The sequence below is a fragment of the Mastacembelus armatus genome, chromosome 19, assembly GCF_900324485.2.
Source record: "Mastacembelus armatus chromosome 19, fMasArm1.2, whole genome shotgun sequence".
Classification (NCBI taxonomy): Eukaryota; Metazoa; Chordata; class Actinopteri; order Synbranchiformes; family Mastacembelidae; genus Mastacembelus; species Mastacembelus armatus.
In genome coordinates this window covers 7,792,371-7,813,124 of record NC_046651.1, presented here as the reverse complement: position 1 = coordinate 7,813,124, position 20,754 = coordinate 7,792,371, and the positions used below count along the sequence as shown (strand labels likewise).

Sequence of the window (20,754 nt, the reverse complement as noted above, 5' to 3'; positions counted from 1 at the left end):
CTGCCATTTTTTAGGCTTGAATTATTCAGGATACAAAACTCTCTCTATCACTTTGCACTCCAGACGTGCAAAAGCTGCCGTGCTCGGCCCTGAGGAGCGACCTAGGAAGAAACAGAAGGCCTTTGCTGAATGCCTTCAAACCATGTCGTTTTTCACCATTCGGGCAATCTTTTTATATTCAGCGCTGCACAGGAAACACCATTACACATTCATGAGAAGCACCTGTTTGATAGTCAAATGTATTTTGTGTTGTCAATAGTGTGCGTGTCTGCTTGTGACAAGAACACATAAGATAGACTCAGCCTTCATGTTTTCCATTCACTGACAGTCTCATTTTTCATCCTTTCTGTGCTCCTCCCATCTCACTCTTTCATCACATGAAGGTCCACCCGCCTCTGTGGAGAACAAATGACCTTCGATTGGTGTGTTCGGCTGCGGCTTTGAATGCCGTCTCCTCTGTACGCTCCATTTCTTGTTTTTAAGAAGAGGGTAGGCAGGTTCAGCTTCTTCTTTTGTCTCTTATCTCATGATCTGAGTTTTCCCCCTTTTCTTTCCACCAATTCTCCTCCTCTCCACTCATTTCTTGTTTCTTCTGCATCTTGCTCATTCAATTTCTCATTTCTTTCTTTTCTTTCTCTTAACCTCTCTCTTTTGTCTCTGTTCCCCTGCTTCACATTTGTCATTTTCCACCTGTCTGCTCCACTGTCTGTGCCCTTACAGCTTCTCTTTCCCTTCCAGGTTTGTGTCCATGTGCTCTGGCAGAACAAAGGAAAGATATAGTCTCGCTGGTAATGACAAGGGTCAGTATCCAGGGTCAGTGATTTCTGCCTTGGAGCTAACTGCTAAGAATGTCATTTCGTTGCCAGAAAAGTGGAGCAGGTGAGACACTTGAGAGGAAGGACGATCGTAAGAGTGGGGGAGCGATCAGAGAAACCAAAACTTAGCTGTAACTTGCACTTTTTAGGGTGACAAAAGTGGTATGTCAGCCAGTATGGCTGGTCCTTCTCTGCGTTAGGGTCATCAAAGACAGTCTTCCTCTTCCAGCACTACATCCACCGCTTGCTTTTATTAAGGGTCATCAGTTCTGGCCGTAAAACGCCACTTCCCGTGATTAAGTGTCCAATTACAAGCCCATTCTCCTCCCACATCTCCTTTTACTCATTGCATGAAAAGGGATTTCAGATCACACTGATCACTATGGGCCTCAGCTATTGATTGAGTCCAACAGGAGAAAAAAAAAAAAAAACCTGCATTACTCATAAATTTATTGAGCGAATTTAACAGGTGTGATGAAGTTAGCATGTTGGATGAAGAGAGCAAAACTGCCCTGGGGCCAGAGAACTCCCTGTAAGCTCTTGGCTTAATGTGTGTCAAATGGTTTGTGGTTTAATTGAAAATTAGTTTGAGAAACTGCAACACAAAGCATAAAAACTGACAGGCATGAAGTCAACCTCTGTGAGCGAGAGGAAAAGAAAGCACTGCTCAGAAAAACAGCTCAACGAAATAACGAGAAGATGTTCTTTACTCAGATATGGACCTGACTGGGACAACCAGAAAGAGTCAAATCAGCCATCAGAATAAAGGCAGTAATCTAATATCTGAGGTCCAGTGCTTGACTGAGATTCCTGATAAAGGATGGATTGTGGGTTGTAATATAACTATAACAAACAACATACAAATTCCTAAATTCCATTTATTAGAAATTACTTTTGTAGATAAATCTGAAGTGATACCATTATCTGATCTGATTAATCTACTATAAGATTCAAATTTATTCCATTAAATTTCACGTTTACAGCCTAGAGCTACAGACAATATAAGTCACTATATTACCATTAATTTGAGATCCCTCCAGATGAAGTCACTCAACCAGTGAGCTTAGACATTTTACACTGTGGTGGACTTAGACATTCATTTACATTTTGATTTAGCCTATTTTCTACAAGAGAAAGATAAGAAACGGGGCAAGGACATCCAAGTGACAACCAGTTCAACTAATCAAGGATAGTTATCAGTCAAATCTTTCAGTTTAGAAATAATATATACATTATTAAAAAAAAAAAATGTTTGACCACGGTTATATGTGGAAACCCTGCTGCATGGGGGCAAACTACAATATTTCACTCTGAAATGCAGTAAATCCCAAGTCTGAAGTAGTAAAGAGGAACACCTTAAGTAGAAGTACCTCAATATTTGACCACCACTACTGAGCAACTGTACTTTGTAGTCAATGTTAAGTTTTAGTTCTACTTCTGAGCTGATGTATTTCTGTTGTTAACTCAGCACAGATGCATTTCACCTCTGCTCACCCTGCACTTACTCCTTGCAGAGGTTTAAGCAGCGCTAGGAGGTGTTCAGATCAAGCCTCTGGGTTGATCAAAAGAGTGCCGCAGGCTATTGTGAAAGCCTGTGATAGCTCAGAGAGGCAGGTAAAGCACACTTCACAATCTGATTGCATTGTGAAGGGGAGGCAGCCTGCAGGTAAAAGAAAGTCAAATGAGAGGACAAGAACAAAGGAGGGCTTTGTGAGATCCAAGAAAATGTTGGTTTCCTACAATAGCCGCTGCAAATCAAGCTCCAGCTTTCATCATAGACACAGTCAATAAAAAAAAAAAAGTGATAAACAGTCCATACTTGCTTTTTACGTGTAACTTTATTTTTAAATGAACATGCAGATGCTTTAATGCTTTTCTGCTCTTATCTGCCCCGTGACCCTAAACAGGAATAAGCGGGTATAGATAATGGACGGATGTTCTTATCTGCATTAGCATATCCGTTATCTAATGCAGAAGTTTATAAACAGCTTAGGAACGAAGCACACGGTTTAGTTTATTTCCCATGTTCCCAGAACTTAGAGCATATTAACATAATCCATGACAGCTTAACTTGGATTTTATTCAGATAAGAAACAAGAGAAATGTGTCCTCTATTCTCTGATCCCGTTTCCTGATCAACACCCCGTGCTCCATGTAACTACAGGTCATGTGAACTTTGTTTGACGTAACAGCCAGGAGTCAGGACAGAAGAAAGTGAAAGAGATGAAAGGGGCTGGGATCCTGAAACAATTTTTCAGCACAGCGTTTTAAGATTCAGAGACGGGCAGCAGCGGGAGAGCCAGGAGAAAATCCTCAGAAGGGCTGGTTCTTCCTGCCTCTCCAGCCTCATCGCTGAATAGGTAATAAACAGAGGGAGCCAGTGACAGGCTGAGTAAATACAATATGCCAAGCAGGCTGAGTCTCACAGGGAACAAGAAATGGATAGAAGGAGAATTATTGGAGGGCGGTGGAAGAGATGGCGCAGGGAGCGATGTGAGAAGGTTAAAGGTAGAGCCATGATAAGGACATGAAGGGAGGATAGCAGAGATCAGAATGAGAGGGGCGGCAGAGAGTGAGAGGTGAATTGAAAAAGGCAACCTGTGGAGGAGAAAAGGGTGCAGGTAAGAGAAGAAGAAAAATGGAAAGAAAATGACTAATAGACAGGAAGAGGTGACAGAAGCAGGGAATATAAAAAAGTTAGAGCAAAAGGCAGCTGAAACACAGGCTGCTCCAACTGACACTGGAAATAATGAGAAAGTAAAATGTGACTATTTTGAGGACAGCAGGCCACATATGCTGCATGGATACAGACAGAACGCATGTATGTTGAGCTTGAATTGATTTACAGCCCTAATAACGAACAACACTGAAAAGTGACCTAAAGGCATGATAGTGAAAAATATAATCCAATTCCTTACTGCTGCAATGGATCGATTTTTATTACATGTATGGGGAAGAATCTGCAACAGCAGAGTAAAGGCACAGATACCTTGATATATTCTGCTGCTATTGAACCCACATGCAAATGCTGCTCACCTCAGATATTCAAGTAGAGTCTAGGAACTACTTACTTACTTACTGCCCTCCTGTTCTTACCCCTTGGTCTCATCAGCCCTTTGTTACTGTGAAGCGTATGCCAGTCCACAGTCTCTGCATGCAAGGTGCACCCACTGATCACAGCTGTATTTGCATACTTTCTGATCGTGACCCTTCGGTCCAACGCACTGCTGTGTTACTCTGCCATTCTTCATGGTGGGATTGTTTTCTGTTTTCTCTGTGTCTGTGAGCTGACGTTAAAACAACAGCAGATGAGGAGCATGACGGCTTAGCAAAACAACACTAAAGAACTGCTGCTGCTGAGCATATTTAACCGTACTACTGGGTCTAAGTCAAGAGGACGGCGTAAATCTTTGCCCACATTCTGTAAGTGGTGCTTATGAAATCACTGAGTGTGTGTTTTCTGATTGGTTAGGGTTGAACAATGGCGCTGTGTGAAGTGGGGGCCTTGAGATTTACTATACCTCCTCTATTGTGCCACATCTGGCTATGGAGCTTCCACAGGAATCCTCACTCATTGTTTGGCACATTGCATCGTGTACTGGTAACTAATGTACAAAACTATATGCTAAAATGAGAAATTTAATGCTGTAAAATAAAAGATTTGATTTGCCATCTGTTCATTTGTCTGGGTGATATAACTCAAAGTTTCTAAATAGAGATCGAAGGGACTTTTACTTTGGCGCAAAATCTAAAACAAGTGATGGAGAAAATTAACTATGTTTTCAAAAGCTGTATATTATGTTTTTCTTATAGTTACAAAATCTCTACAGTGCAGGTGGTAAAAAAAAATGTTATCATGACCAATAGCCCTAATTGATAAAATAGAAAAATAACACCTGTAACCTGTGGCTAAAAGGTCCTGTTATTGCTCAGTTGGCATTGCTGTTTATAAACCTGCATAGTGCAGACCACACTACTTTTTATCAGGAAACTGGGGTATGAGCAAGCAAAGTGCCTCAGCAATCAAAAGTAGCTACGGCTAAAGTTGTAGTAATTACTGACACAAGCATTTCAGATAGATGCAGCCCAGCAGAGCCGATGGAGACTCCACGGTCTCTGAGGAGCATCTGCTGCCGCCCTGCAAGCATAAATATAAAGCACATGCTGATGCTGGTTTCTAGTAGGAAGCTCTTTCCTGAATTGGCCTGTTGTCTATAGAGTCCCTGAGACGTCTGCTTGTTTCTTATCATTATACTGAACATTTGTCCTGGTGCCAAGCTAGCATTGTGTGCTGTACAGATAGGAGTGCTGCTTATACAGTGACCTTGTTTAAACCAGGGTTCCTGTCTCCTTGATGTTACTCACGCAAAGGTAAGAGCTTGGTAATGGCATACAGTCCTGCACAATGAGCCAAGAAGGACCCCATATCTTCAAGGAGAGGCAGGAGAGTGGGATAAAGAAAGAGTGGGGAAGGGATGAGGAGGCGGAACATGGGAAATTAAATAATATTTTGACTGTCAAAGACAGTTTAATGTTGGTTGGACTCAAAAACAGAGATGATTATCGCTTGTGGCTTTAGCCCTGAGTCCTGTCAAATATTTAATTTACATCCAAAAACCAGTCTAAAACATGTTCCTTCTTTGAAATGGCATATCTTGCTTTTGTCAGTAACACTTCTCAGAAAGTTGGCATCTGTCTTTGTGCACTGTCTTCATCTAGAATGTTTTTCTGTGATACCTCAGTTAAACAGCATAGTCCTAAGAAATTTAATGAATAGCGTTTATCTTGACATTGCAGGTAGGAGCAAAAATCAAGGTTTTTTTTAACGTCTTTTAATTTCATATTAGCAGTTTGACAAATTCAGCACCTGACATTTTTTATTTGCCACTGTGGCTGTAAACAATATGTCAAGAAGCAGACAAGACTCACACTAGACTGCAGCCCTGTGTTAACCTTTACTATATAACTTAGGTAGCATTCACTTCCTATTATACTTGTAGTACTGTACATTAATGTGAGGGCACATGTCAATGCTGCAATGTTAGTTTTTTTAAGTAGCTGTAATTACTCCTTACTCCTGTGTGTATTGAGTTTAATGTGTATTTGTTTCTGTCGCTACCTCATGTGTGCCTTCATTTTCCCTCGACCAGCCGATAAGACGTTGAGTCCGTGGGACGTGGTATCCTCAAGGCCCGTGGGAGTCATTCCTGCTTTTGTTTCTTCACGTTATACCCACTAATTAAACACTCCGACCTTGCGCCAGGTGTCTCCCAGCTGTGCTGCATTAGTGGCTAGTTAGACCTTGGACTTGGAGACTCCCTCCATGTGATGTCAGCGCTGGTCCTCCGATCTCATCCTGCAAAACAAATCAGCCAAGTTAAAAGGATTATCATATGCAGGTAACAGCCTTTCATAATATAGAGTTTTGGCACAGTGATTCCAGGGTAAGGCCACGGCTGGCTGCAGGAGAGGTTTGGGTCAGTGGCTGTGCGCTTTTACTTGAATGCAGCCACTTGTGTGTATATATCTGTGTGTGTATAATGTGTAACTATGCCAAAAGCAGCCGCCCAGATCACAAATTGGCTTGTAACCACTTTTCTGGTCAATGGACAATGAGCGTTTGGTACAGCCTCATTACTGTTCTCTTCACCGATCCAGTACAGCAAACCCAGCACAGGAAACAAAGCGACAAAAAAAAAAAAAAACAAAACAAACGAAAAACAACAGCCTGTCATGAGGTCGGGGTCCTCCGTACCTCTTGTTTCTCTCTTCCTTTTTCCCTGTGTGTGTTGTCTTGTCTCGTCCTGTTGATTGTCTGTTGTCTGAGTCACCCGAGGCCGTGAGGCGCTGATGAGCTCCACCTGTCACTCACTTTCACCTGCTTCCATAAAAGCCCTGGCTCTTCACAACCTCGGAGCCAGTTCGTCCGTTTACCCACGCGGTAGTGGAAAGTGCGTCTATTGAGATACTTGCTTTTTGTTGATAATTACTTACCTGGTCTTTTTCATCCTCTTCCAGATCCCTCGCCTCCCGGTTAAAGCCGGACCTGCGCTCTGTGATCTGCCGCTGGAACTTTGTACATGCTGAATCCCTGTTCGTTCCTGGAGAGCCTTCATTCCTCTTTAAGTTCTCCAGTGATTTTTTTTTTTTTTTTTTTTTTTTTGTTAAATAAAACCTTTGTTTTTGAATCTGCACTTGGGTCCGTTCTGATTCCTGACACAGTAACAACATAAAAAACAGTCTTTTCCAAAAGGTCTGGGCGGTTTGAGCAAAAGCTCAGAGACAGTTTAGTAAAGCAGCAGAGGTTAAATAACCAATCAACAATCAGAACAGATGCATGCACAGTAACTGATGCTCAGAAGATGGAGTTCAGTCTATCCATCCATTTATACACACAGTTCATACACAGGATATAACGCGAGCACTGATGACTGCTGTTTGTATTTACATTACATCACACACATCTGCTGTATGTTCCTACACATGCATGGATGCAGAGATTTACACTCACACTTACTGTTGCAGCAGAATTGCATAATAAACTGCTGACTTCATCCTTAAGCAGCAAGGATAACAATGACAACATGGACACAGAGGTGTTGTAACGAATGCACGGTACTTTATTGTTCAGCCCGTCTGTGCTGCAAAACTCACAGATAAGGCCTGACTGCTGACTAAGGCAAGGACAGAAAAATACACAAGGGCAGACATGTCATAATGCATGGGAATGCTTTGACTGCATCTCAGTAAGCTGATCCCACTTCCTTTCTTTGGCACCACTCTGGTTACCAGCCTCCAGGTTAAGATTCAATCCAATCAGCGTCTAGAGGATGGTAGGGGAAGGAGATGGAGCCATTTAACAGACTGCTGATGTTTGTGATCATATCAGGAAAACTAAACCCAAAGATAGAGGAGTACTCTTGTCAGTCCACAGGGAACTTCATTGAATAGCACTGGCCTTATTCTTGTTATCAATAAAAAGCGTGTACTTCTTCAATAACAATGGAGATACTTGAAGCATTTAGAGCATCAAACTCTGCTAAAGCTCCACTGGAGTCAAAAAAACAGTTTGACTCTAGCTAAAAAACACTGATTCATAATTCTTATGAATAAATGTTTAGTAAGTTCTGGAGAAAACACTTCCTTCACTTATCAAGAAGGGAAAAAAACAAAAATCAAAGAAGTTCCTGGTGGAACTGAAACAGCTGACCGACCGTCTGAAAGGTCCCCCTGTGGAGTTTTTCTGTAAACAATCAAAAGTTCATTTGCCAAAAAATTATAAAATTTGTAATCCTGCATTGTTCACATCTGTGTTAGCTAGTATGAATTCCTGATGAATTATTTTTAACAAGCACACAGGACCTATATTTCTTTGAGACGAAAGATGATCAGTGAGTATTACAAACCACTGTGTTGTGTTTTGGCATCTAAAAAGCTTGAAACACATAAATCTGGTTCTGGAACGGGACTTCCCGGATCACACATCACTGTCTCATCAGTACATTAGACGACACAGCCCCTCATGTTGGTGGGGACAACAAATCTGTGTGAATCCAGCCCTGCAGTCCATCGGCAGACCAGGGCGAAACAAGCAACAGGACCCACACATATAAACGCTGCTCCATGGCACTGTTAGTGGTCAAAGTCTCCACAGGGTATCTTTAAGTTGCCTTAAAAAGGAACACCACAGACTTTGAATCCAACATAACTTCAAAGACTCTTTTCTGTGAATGATCCTGTTTGTACATTACCAGGCACACTGTATATTTGTGCAGAAAAGTGGCATCAGAGACAAACTGCCCAAAACCCTCACTATAAAACAGATGTCAATGAGGCAGTTCCAGCTAAAATATCCCTTGTTTTTACTGTATCGCAGCATAGAATAAACATGAATAAAAATTATTATAATGTTACATGGTTGAGATAGGACACAACAGCAGTGCCATTTGTCAGACAGGGAAAAAAAACAAACAAAAAAAAAAAAACAAAAAATCCCAACGTGTGAAATCACTGACTAAAAAAGTTTTGATGCTGTGTCTTATTTCTGTTCCCATGTTGATGTTTTATTGGCCAGCTCAGCGCGTTATCATCCACAGACAGAATCTCTCTGTAAAAGGTCTTTCACTTGCCAGAGTCCCTGTGAGAAATCCCTGACGACACTGTGCAGTGTTTACCAGTATCTGGATACTTGTGAGGGTCATTTCTGTGTACAAATAACAACTTAATTAAAACTCACAAGCCTTGTTTGTTCACCCCCCCGTCATCGCCGGTGAGCAATGTTTACCATTTCGTGAGCCGACCCTTTGATTCAAGTTTTCCAAACCCCTTCTAACACAATCACTCTTCGTTTGAACATAGTGTCTGACTACTCTTGGGTAATCCATACATATGCATGAGCTTGTGTTTTACACTCACTTGATGCTCAGCAGCCCTTTCCTTGCACTGAACACTAACAAGCAGCTTTACTTCAAGTGTTTAGTCATCGTTAAAACATTCATTTGCAACATAACGCTGCGTTAAATCCTGCTAAGACACGTTAGTTAAACGATCTTTAAACACTGGCTCTTTCAGTGCAGTCAGTCGACCTTTTGATGGAAGGGAGGGTAAACCCACGCAAACACAGCTTACACACCAATTTTGATGATAAGAGCGTTTCTCTTCCCGACACCCACGAATGCATCGTATACATCACAGCAGAAACTGTATTAGGGACTGGAAAAAAATGACCCAGGCTAGGAGGTGGGGGGTCAGAAAAAGGTGAGGGTTATGTGTTTTTTCTTTCCGCACAAGGGAGACTAATCTGACTTTTTCAAGAGGACACATAAAGGTCTTTTCATTTTTGCTCACCTCGAATTCATATTTTACTGCTTAAATCTACAGTAAAGCAAAATTTGAAAAATAAATCAAATATGTCCTATATTATAAAGTATCTGTATTCGTCAATAAATAATGGCTATAAATATGTGTGGTTGTTATGTTTGTTAAATTCACCTTTCAATATGCACTTTGTGAAACTTATTTCATTAACATATTATGATTGAACTTGTCTTACACAACCTTATTGTATAATACTAGACTCAAGCCACTTTCCTGCCTCAATAATTTTCATGCGCTCGCTAGGAGATTTTGGTGTTATCAGTGGCACCTAACTCTAATCCTTTAATAAGATCCGACTGTGGAATTTCGAAGATATTTCTGATAATTACTGCAGTCTCTGTGACATTAAGATACTTTTACACTTTCTGCAAATTATCTGTAATAGCTGGAATGATACTATAACAGCAGTAGGAAAAAGGAATGCCCACTGACTGGTGATCCGTGCCAGACTGTTAAACATCATCATCTAAAATATAATGGCACAATGATCCTGACACATAAACTGAAAAACATTGTTCATTCCCCCCCACTGAACCCCTCCTTCCTACCCAGCACAGGAAAGCAGCTCCAAAAACACTGTAGGCACTGTGACCATAATACACTTTTACTACAAAACTGAGTAAGGAAAAAAAAAAAAAAAAGACGTATTTAGATAAGAAGCAGTTCCAGGCTACTCCAGGTGCAGCTTACAGAGTCGTTTGGTCTCCCAGTGAGGTAAGAGGTGCTGTAAGATTAGGTCCACTGATAGGCAGCCTCAGGGAGGGTCGTTGATCCTTTACTCAGCAAGGCAACACACAGAAACATGTACATATTCTCCTAGAGAGGCCTGTGATGTGATGCATCCACCTCCACTCCCTCGACTGAGGCATCTTAGCTGTGAGGCTTTGAAGGTCTATTAGGTGTCCATTAGTCCAGGATGGACACACAGACATTGTTGTCCTCAAGGATGGACACACAGACATTGTTGTCCTCAGCCTATATATAGAGAGATTATCAGTTCAAAGGCTCTGGGGTTAAAGGTCACCACTCTGCGGTTCAGGTCTGGCTTCTGGGTTGCGACTGCGACCCAGTCTGGGAAATCGGGATGAAGTTTTGGAACGAGGCGTCTTGGCCCCGCTGTCGTTGGCCTGGGGTGTGTCTCTATAGATGAGAGAAAACAGTGGGAAGGAGAATAAATTTAAATTAAATTTAATTTAAAAGCTGTGGACTTTTAAACGAACATCTGGCACAGTTTATTACCAAGTTTATTGTTTGTTTCTTGTGATGCTGCATCTGAAGACTCTAATGCATCATTTCCCTTCTGCCAGAGGACTTTTTCATAGAAAATCAGACAGTCAAAACATCAAATGGCGAAGCTTTGCATGCACCAGAAAAGCCGAATCACAGCTATTCTACATTATTTGGAAATACAATTGAAAGCAAATCTGCATGGAACTGTTTACCTCCCTCCACTTATTACACAGCATACATCTGTTATGCTTATGATTATCATTTACTATAATAATGGTGACAGACTAACTACTGGAAAGTGGAGAAATCCCAGCTACAAGTATTAAGTTATAATTCAGCGGTTCTTTGAAGGAACTAATCTAACATTAAATTAAAAACATCCAAAATTTTCAGGTAAATGCAGACAAGAGGAATCAATATTCGAGCTTAGCTTTAGGTAGGTTTTTGTCCACCAGCTAAACACCTCATTATTCCCTCCCTCAACCACAGGAAGCTGTTATTTGTGACGCAAGGACTCAGAGTAGAGTCATTTCAGATCTTATGGTGACGTCTATGCTTCCCATTACTCGGGAGAAAATAATCCTGACCACTTGATGACATCATTGCCCTAGTTACCCGGACGACCGTCTTCAGAACATATGAACCCCTGATCCCCGAGTCTTATCCGATAACGATGAGGATGAATGAGAGGCACTTGTCAAAGGAAGGAAATGAAAAGCAGGGTGAGTGAGGCTCTAGAGTTAAATACTTTCGTGTTGTCTGAAGCATCCTGTGATCTACCTCAGAAGCATTTCATCCCCACGACAGTGACTTCTCACCTATTGACTATAATAAAACAGTGACGCTAAAATAAGAGCTGCAAGTTCAAGTGCTTCTTTGCCATAGAGACTTTCAATAAATATTAAAAAATCAGCGAAGAGGCACAGGGCGTTTCCCTGTGGATGTCCAGCTGGCCTCTTTGATGACGCCCAAGCTGCTAGAGTTGTGTGAAAGGTTATCTGGGACATCTTCGATAGGAGTTCGATTCCCACTCGGACAGCACTGGCTAAAAATAAACGCACTCACAGTGAAGTGCTATGGTTTGAAGTGCCATGGTGAGCCATATGTTTGCATGTGCAGCAGCAGGGGCTGAAAGAGCCGTGCAGCAAGGCTCTGTCATGTCAAAACAAGCTGAGAAACAGAAGAGACAGTTACAGTACGACTTAGGGTTCAAACTTAAGTTTAAAAAATGTATGGCTGCAAAGTGTCTGTGTCATAACCGTCAAGATCAAACAGCCCTGGAGGGACGGTGTGACCAGCCAATCGGAGAACGGCAGAACATGGTGGAACAAAATGTATATTTAGCAGTGGTCCAAATGCATTCACACGGTTTTAGTTTGACCAAACAGTGATGCAACGGGGAATTATACCACCAAAAATCATACTAAAGTGGGGGTAGCATGCTGAGTTGAAACGGCAAGCCATCTCATTTATTCATATCAAACTGAGTGATGGAGCTAAATGTGCTAAATTAATTAGGCTTATAGATTTTTTTCTGGCTCTCAGCAGGTGCTTGTCCTCCATTTTGGACATGATATTGACTTGTGCAGGATAATAACATTTCCAGGAACTGCTGGAATATGAATAATTTTCCTGCAGATGAGCATAATTAGCCTTAACGGGTACACAAACAAGCATGCATCACATTGACTGTCTAACTGCAAAAAGTGGGCTGCAGCCTGAATAATAAATGACTTCTACCCTTCCTTACACACACACACACACACACTTGCACACACTACACCTCCTAAGTAAAGTCAACATGCATATACACCGGTAGACATGAATAAATTGTATTAAGGCACCACTACAAAAGGTTACATCCTTTTGTGACAAACTGCTCTCGACAGTGAGACAAAGGTCTGTGACACTTTTTTTTAGTTCAATAAGGTGTGAGTCCAGACAGTGTGTGTGTGTGTGTGTGTGTACCTTGTGTTCTGAGTACTCCATAAAAGTACTGAGGTCGAGCTGCATACTAAGTGGTGGCAAATCGAAGGAGAGCTGTGACTGTGCTGTTGGTCCAGGCAAGTGAGGAAAATCGCAACATGTGAGTCCAAAGGAGTGAGTGTGAAGTGGCACACACAGGTTAACTGCAGTGTGCTGGTGAACGAGCCCCACTCGCAGGTATACTGACTCCAAGCGGGGCTGAGTTTCTGCATATCCCTGTTTATTTCTCCTAGGAGCGGTTATTTGATCCTCTGAAAAGATGTCATCGGAGTTTACATTTCTATCTTGTCTGTACAAGATCAGTGTGATCAAACAGCAACATCTGGTGTCTGCGCTTCTGTCAAAGTGCTGCAAAGTTAAATCAAAGCAACAGGATCCCTTCCATGTAGGTTCTCCCACAGGTGGCATCAGTCTCAGAGTCTAATTACGGCAAAATCCAACCAGGGGATTAGCGTGTACAGTAATATAGCTTTTGAACGGCTCAATTTAAAGCCAATTTGTAAAGGAAAATACTGAACTGTATGAGTATCAGTTACTACTGTACACCATACTTTTATCAAGCCTTTAGGTCAGTGCAGCAACATTATGTAGTTTGAGATCCATCTTGCCTTTAATTGTCTAGGCAGGAGATTTAAAGTACTGAACCCAAATCTGGGTTTCTGTCTTTTGTGTCTTTATCTTCTTCTCTTTTCTTTCTTTCATCCTCAGACCATCTTTCTTTCCCTTCATCCTCCACTTCCCTTCTTCTCATGTAACCACTTCCAGCCATTTTCTCTCTCTGTTGACTTCTAACCCACTCAGTGCACCAGAACATCTGTCATCTCGTGTTGGAGTCTCTCCACTCTAACCTGGGGTTTGCCGTTGTGTCACGAACCACAAACATCTGAGCCTGGAATATAAAATGCTGAAATATGTTTATCAAACAAAAGGTTATTTGGACGCTGTAGTCAGATAATCTAGTGAGGTAGTTTTTCAAATAGGACAAAGCAATATTCTCCCCACCTCCCATCAAAAACTTAATGAGCAGGCTTCACTGAAGATGTTAGACCAGCACAGGCCTGATCTTGTCAACTGAACGGACAGCTGTGGAGTCAGACAGTAACAGCATGTTAAACCACTAAACACGCCTCAGAGCATCAATGTTTCAAAGACACTCAGAGTATGTTTGCACTAAGTCGTGAAGGTAAAAATTACAGTGTCACTAACAATTACAACAGGTTGACAAGTGTTTAACCACCAACAGAAGCTGCTGCTACTGAATTCGTCAGAGGCAGACATGACATGATGCTCAACGCGCTGTTGTAACCTGGACCGAAACCTTTTCAGAGGTGACCGATTCTGACCCACGACTGAACGGTCAGCTTCTGACACCACCAAATGAAACAAAGTTTGGCTCGCATCACCTGTTGCTTTTATTATTTAACCTGCTGCATAACAACTCAGAAGTAATTGGAAAATTCTGCAGGTTTTCACAATACAAACAAGTGCATTAACTGCGTATGAATCAATGAAGCCATATTAAACTCTGAATAATAATATAGCAGTGTAGGAAGAAGAGGAGAAAGTAATGTCATAAAGTCTCTGGCTGGTTAGACACTCTAATATTTCATGCCATTCAAAGACGTGGAATAGAAAGGTTTCTATTTCAGCTCCGAAATATGAGCGAGAGAGATATGATTATTAAGCCTATCAGGAGGCAGACTAAATAATGAGCAGTCTGTGCTTTGGAGGTTTATACAGGCCTGTGTGTCTACTCTTATTCTACTGGACTGCTGCCTGGAGTCTTACCTCTCCATTTAAACTTATCTCTACTTATGTACAACATGGAAAAGTTATTTTATTAAATGAATGTACTTGGTGTTATGACCCCTGAAAAAAAAAGTTTTTAAATTCAATTTCATATTTATTAAATTAAGTCCCAGAATAGCGAAACCCTGCTTCAACCTGAGCAGAGGTCAAGTTAGCCTGAGTAATTAAAATCCCAGGTGCACTACTGTTGTTCTTGCTGTGGACATCTGGCATGGACAGTATGTTCTTGTAACCTGTCACATTCTACATTTTTTATCTAAATCCAAGACTTTTCTTGTGTGTTTTAACTGATTTTTTAAAAATATCCCAACCCTGAAGCCCCAGGAACTAAAACCAATTATTAAAGGCAAAATGTTCCAGACTTAGGTCACTGCCAGATTTGTAGTTTGGGTAAGTTGGTCTGGACCAAAAAAAAAAAAAAAACTTGACCTGCAGAGAGCTGAATGACAGCCAGTGGTACATTTCCTCAACTTTTGCATTACAACTTTGAGGTAGTTGTACTTTAGTTCAGTGAAGTTTTTTGATGATGTAGATTCTTCTCTGACACATGTATCTGACAGATTAGATTACATGCACTGATAACATAGTAATAATAACTTTACCAGCTGCAATACTTTCATGATGTTTCCATAATAAAGATCCATAGAGGATAAGTGACTGTGCATATGATTCTAACATGGACCATTCTGTATTTTACATGTACAACTTTTACTTGTAACAGAGTATGTCTGCATTTTACTATTCAAATACATTCACTTAGCCTAAGGCTAAGTGCTTCTCCTGCCACTGCTGACAGCAGGTCATGCTGCACCTTGATACAGCTTATAACTTTATTTATCATCACTCCTTTATATGTATCTGGAGAAAATCCCTGCAACCACATGCCGATGTGTACCGTACACATGCTACCAAATGATGCTGGAGGGCTGTGTAGCTGCTCAGGACATCCGACAGTTTGCACAATCAGCCGAGATATTTGGTTTGCTCATGTTGTTGATGGCGACTCAGCCTGATATGTCACACCACCAGAGGAAATGACATTTCAGTCAGACGGTGTGACAGGTCACGCTCACTGACTGGTCGCAGTAAGTGGAAACTGACGAGTATTGACAGGAAATGACTGGAACATCTCATTTTTAGATGTAGCCTGGTAGGTACAGTAGGTGGGCAGCTGAGGCACCATGCACTTTCACACTTACTAGTCTGAGTGTGTGAGTGTGTGAGTGTGAGTGTGTGTGTGTGTGTGTGTGTGTGAATGTGTGTGAGAGAACATATAGGCTGTATGTGTGAATGTGAGTGTAAAATGTTTGTTTACAAGCGATTTGGCATTTTCTGTGACATTAATCCTCTTTGTATCCGGCAACAACTATTACAACAACAGCTGTGGCAGCTAATTCTTTCTGAAAATGCTGAGATTAAATTGGTGCAATATACACAAACTACTGCCAAAAACTGACAAGCAGTTTGCCTTTTAGATGTCAGGTTAATGTACATTTTTAAACACAGATCTACATTTTTTTAAAGATATAAATAATGCTATAAAAAAAAACCACCATCTAATGCTAAGAATATTTTTAAAATGTGATAAAAATATTTACCGTACATTCCCTGTTTTATCACATTACCTGGCTGTTTGAATTCCACTACACAATTTTCTCTAAGACTGGAGCAGTCTTTCACAGACAGGAGCCCTGGAGCTGCTCACATAAAAGCTAAGATCCTGTATCGAACATGCCTGCATGTGTCCACTTACAGACAGAAAGGCAACAGAGACAACAGGGTCTCCTTGGTGGGGCGGGCTGTAAACTCTGGCAGAGCCTGGATCAGTTTGTTCATCACCGTGCGAAGGTAGCCTTGCAGCTGCTTCCTCCTCTCCTCCACAAACTTGGAATCCTGCAGACACAAAGTGAGACAAACAGAGCGGTGATTAATGATGCAACTTGAAATGGGTGTCTCCCATCACATTAAAATAATAAAAGAAACATCTTAAAGTTGCTGTTTTTTATATTAACAATGGATGACATGACTACTTTTATGTGCATTGAGCCAAACCAATGTGAACCCACAAATTAGCTCCCAGCTCTGTAGATCCCCTAAAGTCTATGGTGTCTTTTAGCTCACTGTTTTGGATTTTGGACATTGCTTTATTGTGACGGTTTGGCTGTGTGCCCGGTCAGTTTCTTCAGTATTGTTGGCTGTACCGATGTTGCTTCTCTCTTCCTCAGGCCAAATAATGTTTTAAGTTCAAGATCTTATCATGATAACTGCCAAATATCAAGGTTTGAGCTACCCAGCCCAGAGAGAGGACGGACATAAACTCATGCTGCCTCCAGGAAAAAAGTTGCATATTGTAACTTGAAGATCTGTAAGACTGCAACAATTATATCTTGTTGCTGAGCCAAATTCAGATCCCACACAGGAGTCCGCCATGACGCGTCACATGGAGCTTTTACTGTCCGGACAAATACTGTGTGGTGGCAGTTAAAACCAAAAACACCTTGATGAGGTGCCAGTGACCAGGTCTCCAAATCCCATATCCCCCGTGACAAGCGATGCGCCACATTTAACACAACCATTTACACACCTCAGTATTGGGGTTTATGTTGTCATTTGGTTGCTGATGTTAAGAAGAACCTGGCACAGTGATTTGAGCATTCAGACCCCATTCACCGAGCGGCAGAGGCATGGAGCCACATGGCCAGTGCTTGCATGGCTCAGAACAAAGACTGGGCAATCCTCTGTTGTACTCTCTGCTGCTTGGGGCTGGAACACACAGCCTTTCTAGCAGGCCAGTGTTTTCCTGCTTTTGAAACTGTCTCTCTTTTGATGTAAAATCCCAAGAACCAGGTTAATTTGGCTTTCCCTTAAATTACACATTTTCTTTTTCTATACAAGAAGAATGAACTCTTTATGAGAAAGTGACAGGACACTCAGGCGTAAAAAACACTGCATGTAAGAACTACGTCAAAAACCAGTTCATATTTAAAGCTCGATACACAAAGCTGATGTGGGTTTACGTTCCATATCAGTGTGTGCAATGGAATTATGCCTTGCTGATAGTTACGTCCATGCTTGCAATTGTTTTTTATGGGCTACCTGCTGTTTTCCCCCGAAAGCAATGACATTCACATTTACACTTCCAGCAATGCTTTTATAATAAATATGGTAAAATTCAAAACTAGACTGCCCCAGCTGGAAAACTGGCTTGCAGCACTCTGCAAACTGCATTCAACAATAGTTATAAAAGGGGAAAAAAACATCTGCAAAATGCATAATGAATGCAAAACACAAATGCAAAAACCAGTAGACATAAGAGAGTAGAATTTGTGGAACACAAAGTGGCTGTAGCATTACATTAAGAACCCATTCATTTTAGACTCAATAATTAGAAACTGGGAACTATCTCGAATCCATTTTTGTTCCTGGATCATCTTCCATGGAGTCTACTTTAATTTTCAATGCCACGTATGCTGCATCTGGACACTTGTTGCTCAGTCTTGGAACTAAGCTTGTGTGTGTTATGAATTTTTACTTGGTTCCCTTTTCACTTTTTCATAATATTAGCAACTGTGGCCACAGGAACATCAAGCTGCTTGGTAATTATTTTCTTCCTCATGTCCTCAGACAACACTCTATATTCAGCTTGGCACACATAATCCCAAACAGCACACTGAGTATGTTTCTGCATTTAAACGGGCTGAATGAGTGACTGCATGACTGAAGACACCTGCGCAGTCAACGGTTTACTGGAAACGTCACCACAAACCAAGTGTGTGCAGATCACTGTGTTTCCAAATAAAACTGGTGTACTGTACAACAACAGGTGAAAAATATGGGGAGAATTTCAACATCTCCACAAATGTATATTTAATTTACAGAGGTATATCTGCTGCATTTGGCTGCATATTTATAGGGCATACCTACACCCTTTTTCTACTGCATGTATTAAATAGCAGATGTGGAATAGATAGAAGGTTCACTGTTGGCCCAAGTAATGGATAATATGAAAGTTTTGGAGAGTAGGAGTGGGTAACTAAACTCTCCTTCATGGAGGGTAAAATAGACAGTAGGAGTTGGTAAATGTGATGTGTCAGATTAGGCTGTGCATGCCACTGTGGGTTTCATGCTATGACAACACAATAGGGGACACCCTGACTGCTTTTATTTTAGTCAGAACAGTAATAACACTAATGGACATCATGACAGATTCATCCTCTTGTGGAGACAGAGAGAGCGGCTGAAGAGGCCAGGTGCTGGCTCTCGTTTTGTGAGACAAAAAGGGCAGAGCAGAAACTACTGTGGCATACTGATGCAGGTACAGTACAGGGCTGATCTCAACCGGTTTCCTCTCTCTTTTCGTTTCTAAAATCAGCCTATTGTTATTTATCATATATGAAAGTACATCTGCTGACACAGAAAACATGAAAGCGAGGAGGGCTTTATTTGAACATCTTATGACCTATTTCTACCTTCAATGAAGCTGTATATGAAGCTATACTGCCCTATGTAACTACACATTCAGTCAAAATTTACTTATGATTCAAATCTGTCTGACACCAATTTTACCATATAAGAAATGAAAATCCGTTTTTAAAATTCACAGCAGTTAACTGCCCTCTAGTTGTGAATGTAATGCATTCTTGCCTCATACTGATGCCTGGGTTTCAGTGACTGCACACTGACTTGGTAATGGTTACACACTGGAGCCAAACAACCCACTTACATTTTACGTGTGAATAAAAAAATACCAGTTGATGAATAATAATGTAGCTCAAAGCAATCATAACCGAGAAAAACCACAGCTCCACATGCTATGTATAGCTACGTTTATGCTAAGTATTGCAGATAGACAGAAAACCAGCAAAACAAATTAAAATCATATAGGACAGAATGTAATTAATCCAAATTTGTTCTTCACATTCTGTGCAGATTATCCAAATGCATTTGGATAATCTGCATCGTATTATGTATTTAACACTCTCTGCCTTTCTAGGGCAGCGTAGATGGGCTATGGATACATTCCTCTGTCCAGTCTTGTCCCTCTCCTCGTGCCTCAACGTGCCTTAAATATTATGGATTCTGACACATTTCTACATGCATGCTTCTCAGCAGTTATGTTATTACTAGTGATTATGTGCACAAGATGTACCATGATGTGGGTTCATGAAATGGTCATGCACAGTACTAGCAGAAGGAGAAACTGGATATATATATATATATGGAGTAAATGCACAACACAGCTAAATATCACTTCACACAAAGAATAGATAAGAAAGAAAGGGGGCTATCAATGGATGAGAACAGTCATGCGCATTGGGCTCTGCATCACTGCTCATGGATTCACAATTAGTTTTACACCATTCAACTCCAGGAGAAAAAAAATTCCAAATAGCACTTTTGTAGAGGTAAAGGTCGCCTGGCTTTAAAAAAAAAAAAAAAAACACCTTGATAAGTGAAAAGTAACGACACCCTGTAATAGCAACCACTTCTCTCCAAACAGACAATCAATGCTTTTGACTAAGTCTTCAATCCTGCATGAATATCTACCATGGCTGTGTTTACAGTCAAATACTTCTCTTTCTTTTTTTTGCTGTATTTTTCGCCTTATAGTGAACAGAGGACATAAAGTGATGGAAGTCCTAGGAGAAACTGGGGGATTGCATAATAAGCTGCTGGCTTGGTAATTCAGATCCTTGTTAGAAGCAAAAATGTAATTTAATGGTGTCTCATAACTATTTGCCTAAAAAAAAAAAACAAAAAAAAAACTTTCTCACATATGCCGGTCAATGCATAAAACATGTTGCACTGTATGTGCCATTTTTCTGGTGTGATTGCTTTATTTGATTGTAATAAACATGATGAAGTCACACAACCACTCTGAATTTAATTTAAACAGAAACAATTCCTATACCCAGTGTCAACAAGCAGGGTATGTCCATGTCCATTCTAGACGTCGGGGTCTAAAGTGTGTTTTCTCAGTTAATGAGCTATGGCAGGGGATGTTTGCACAACTGTGAAATGCCCATTTACTGTAATA

The 20,754-nt window shown here is 41.0% G+C and overlaps 1 protein-coding gene across 1 annotated transcript in view; it reads right to left on the bottom strand.

Moving 5' to 3' along the window:
* Positions 1–7,412: 7,412 nt before the first annotated feature.
* The window catches only part of snx29 (sorting nexin 29), a 102,800-nt gene continuing 89,458 nt past the window's right edge, over positions 7,413–20,754 (bottom strand). The window contains exons 20-21 of the mRNA XM_026315599.2: positions 16,471–16,610; positions 7,413–10,832 (exon numbers count right to left, since the gene is read on the bottom strand). Of these exons, the coding sequence (XP_026171384.1) occupies positions 10,706–10,832; positions 16,471–16,610 (267 nt within the window). The 3' untranslated portion in view covers positions 7,413–10,705. The remainder of the gene's footprint in view (positions 10,833–16,470; positions 16,611–20,754) is intronic.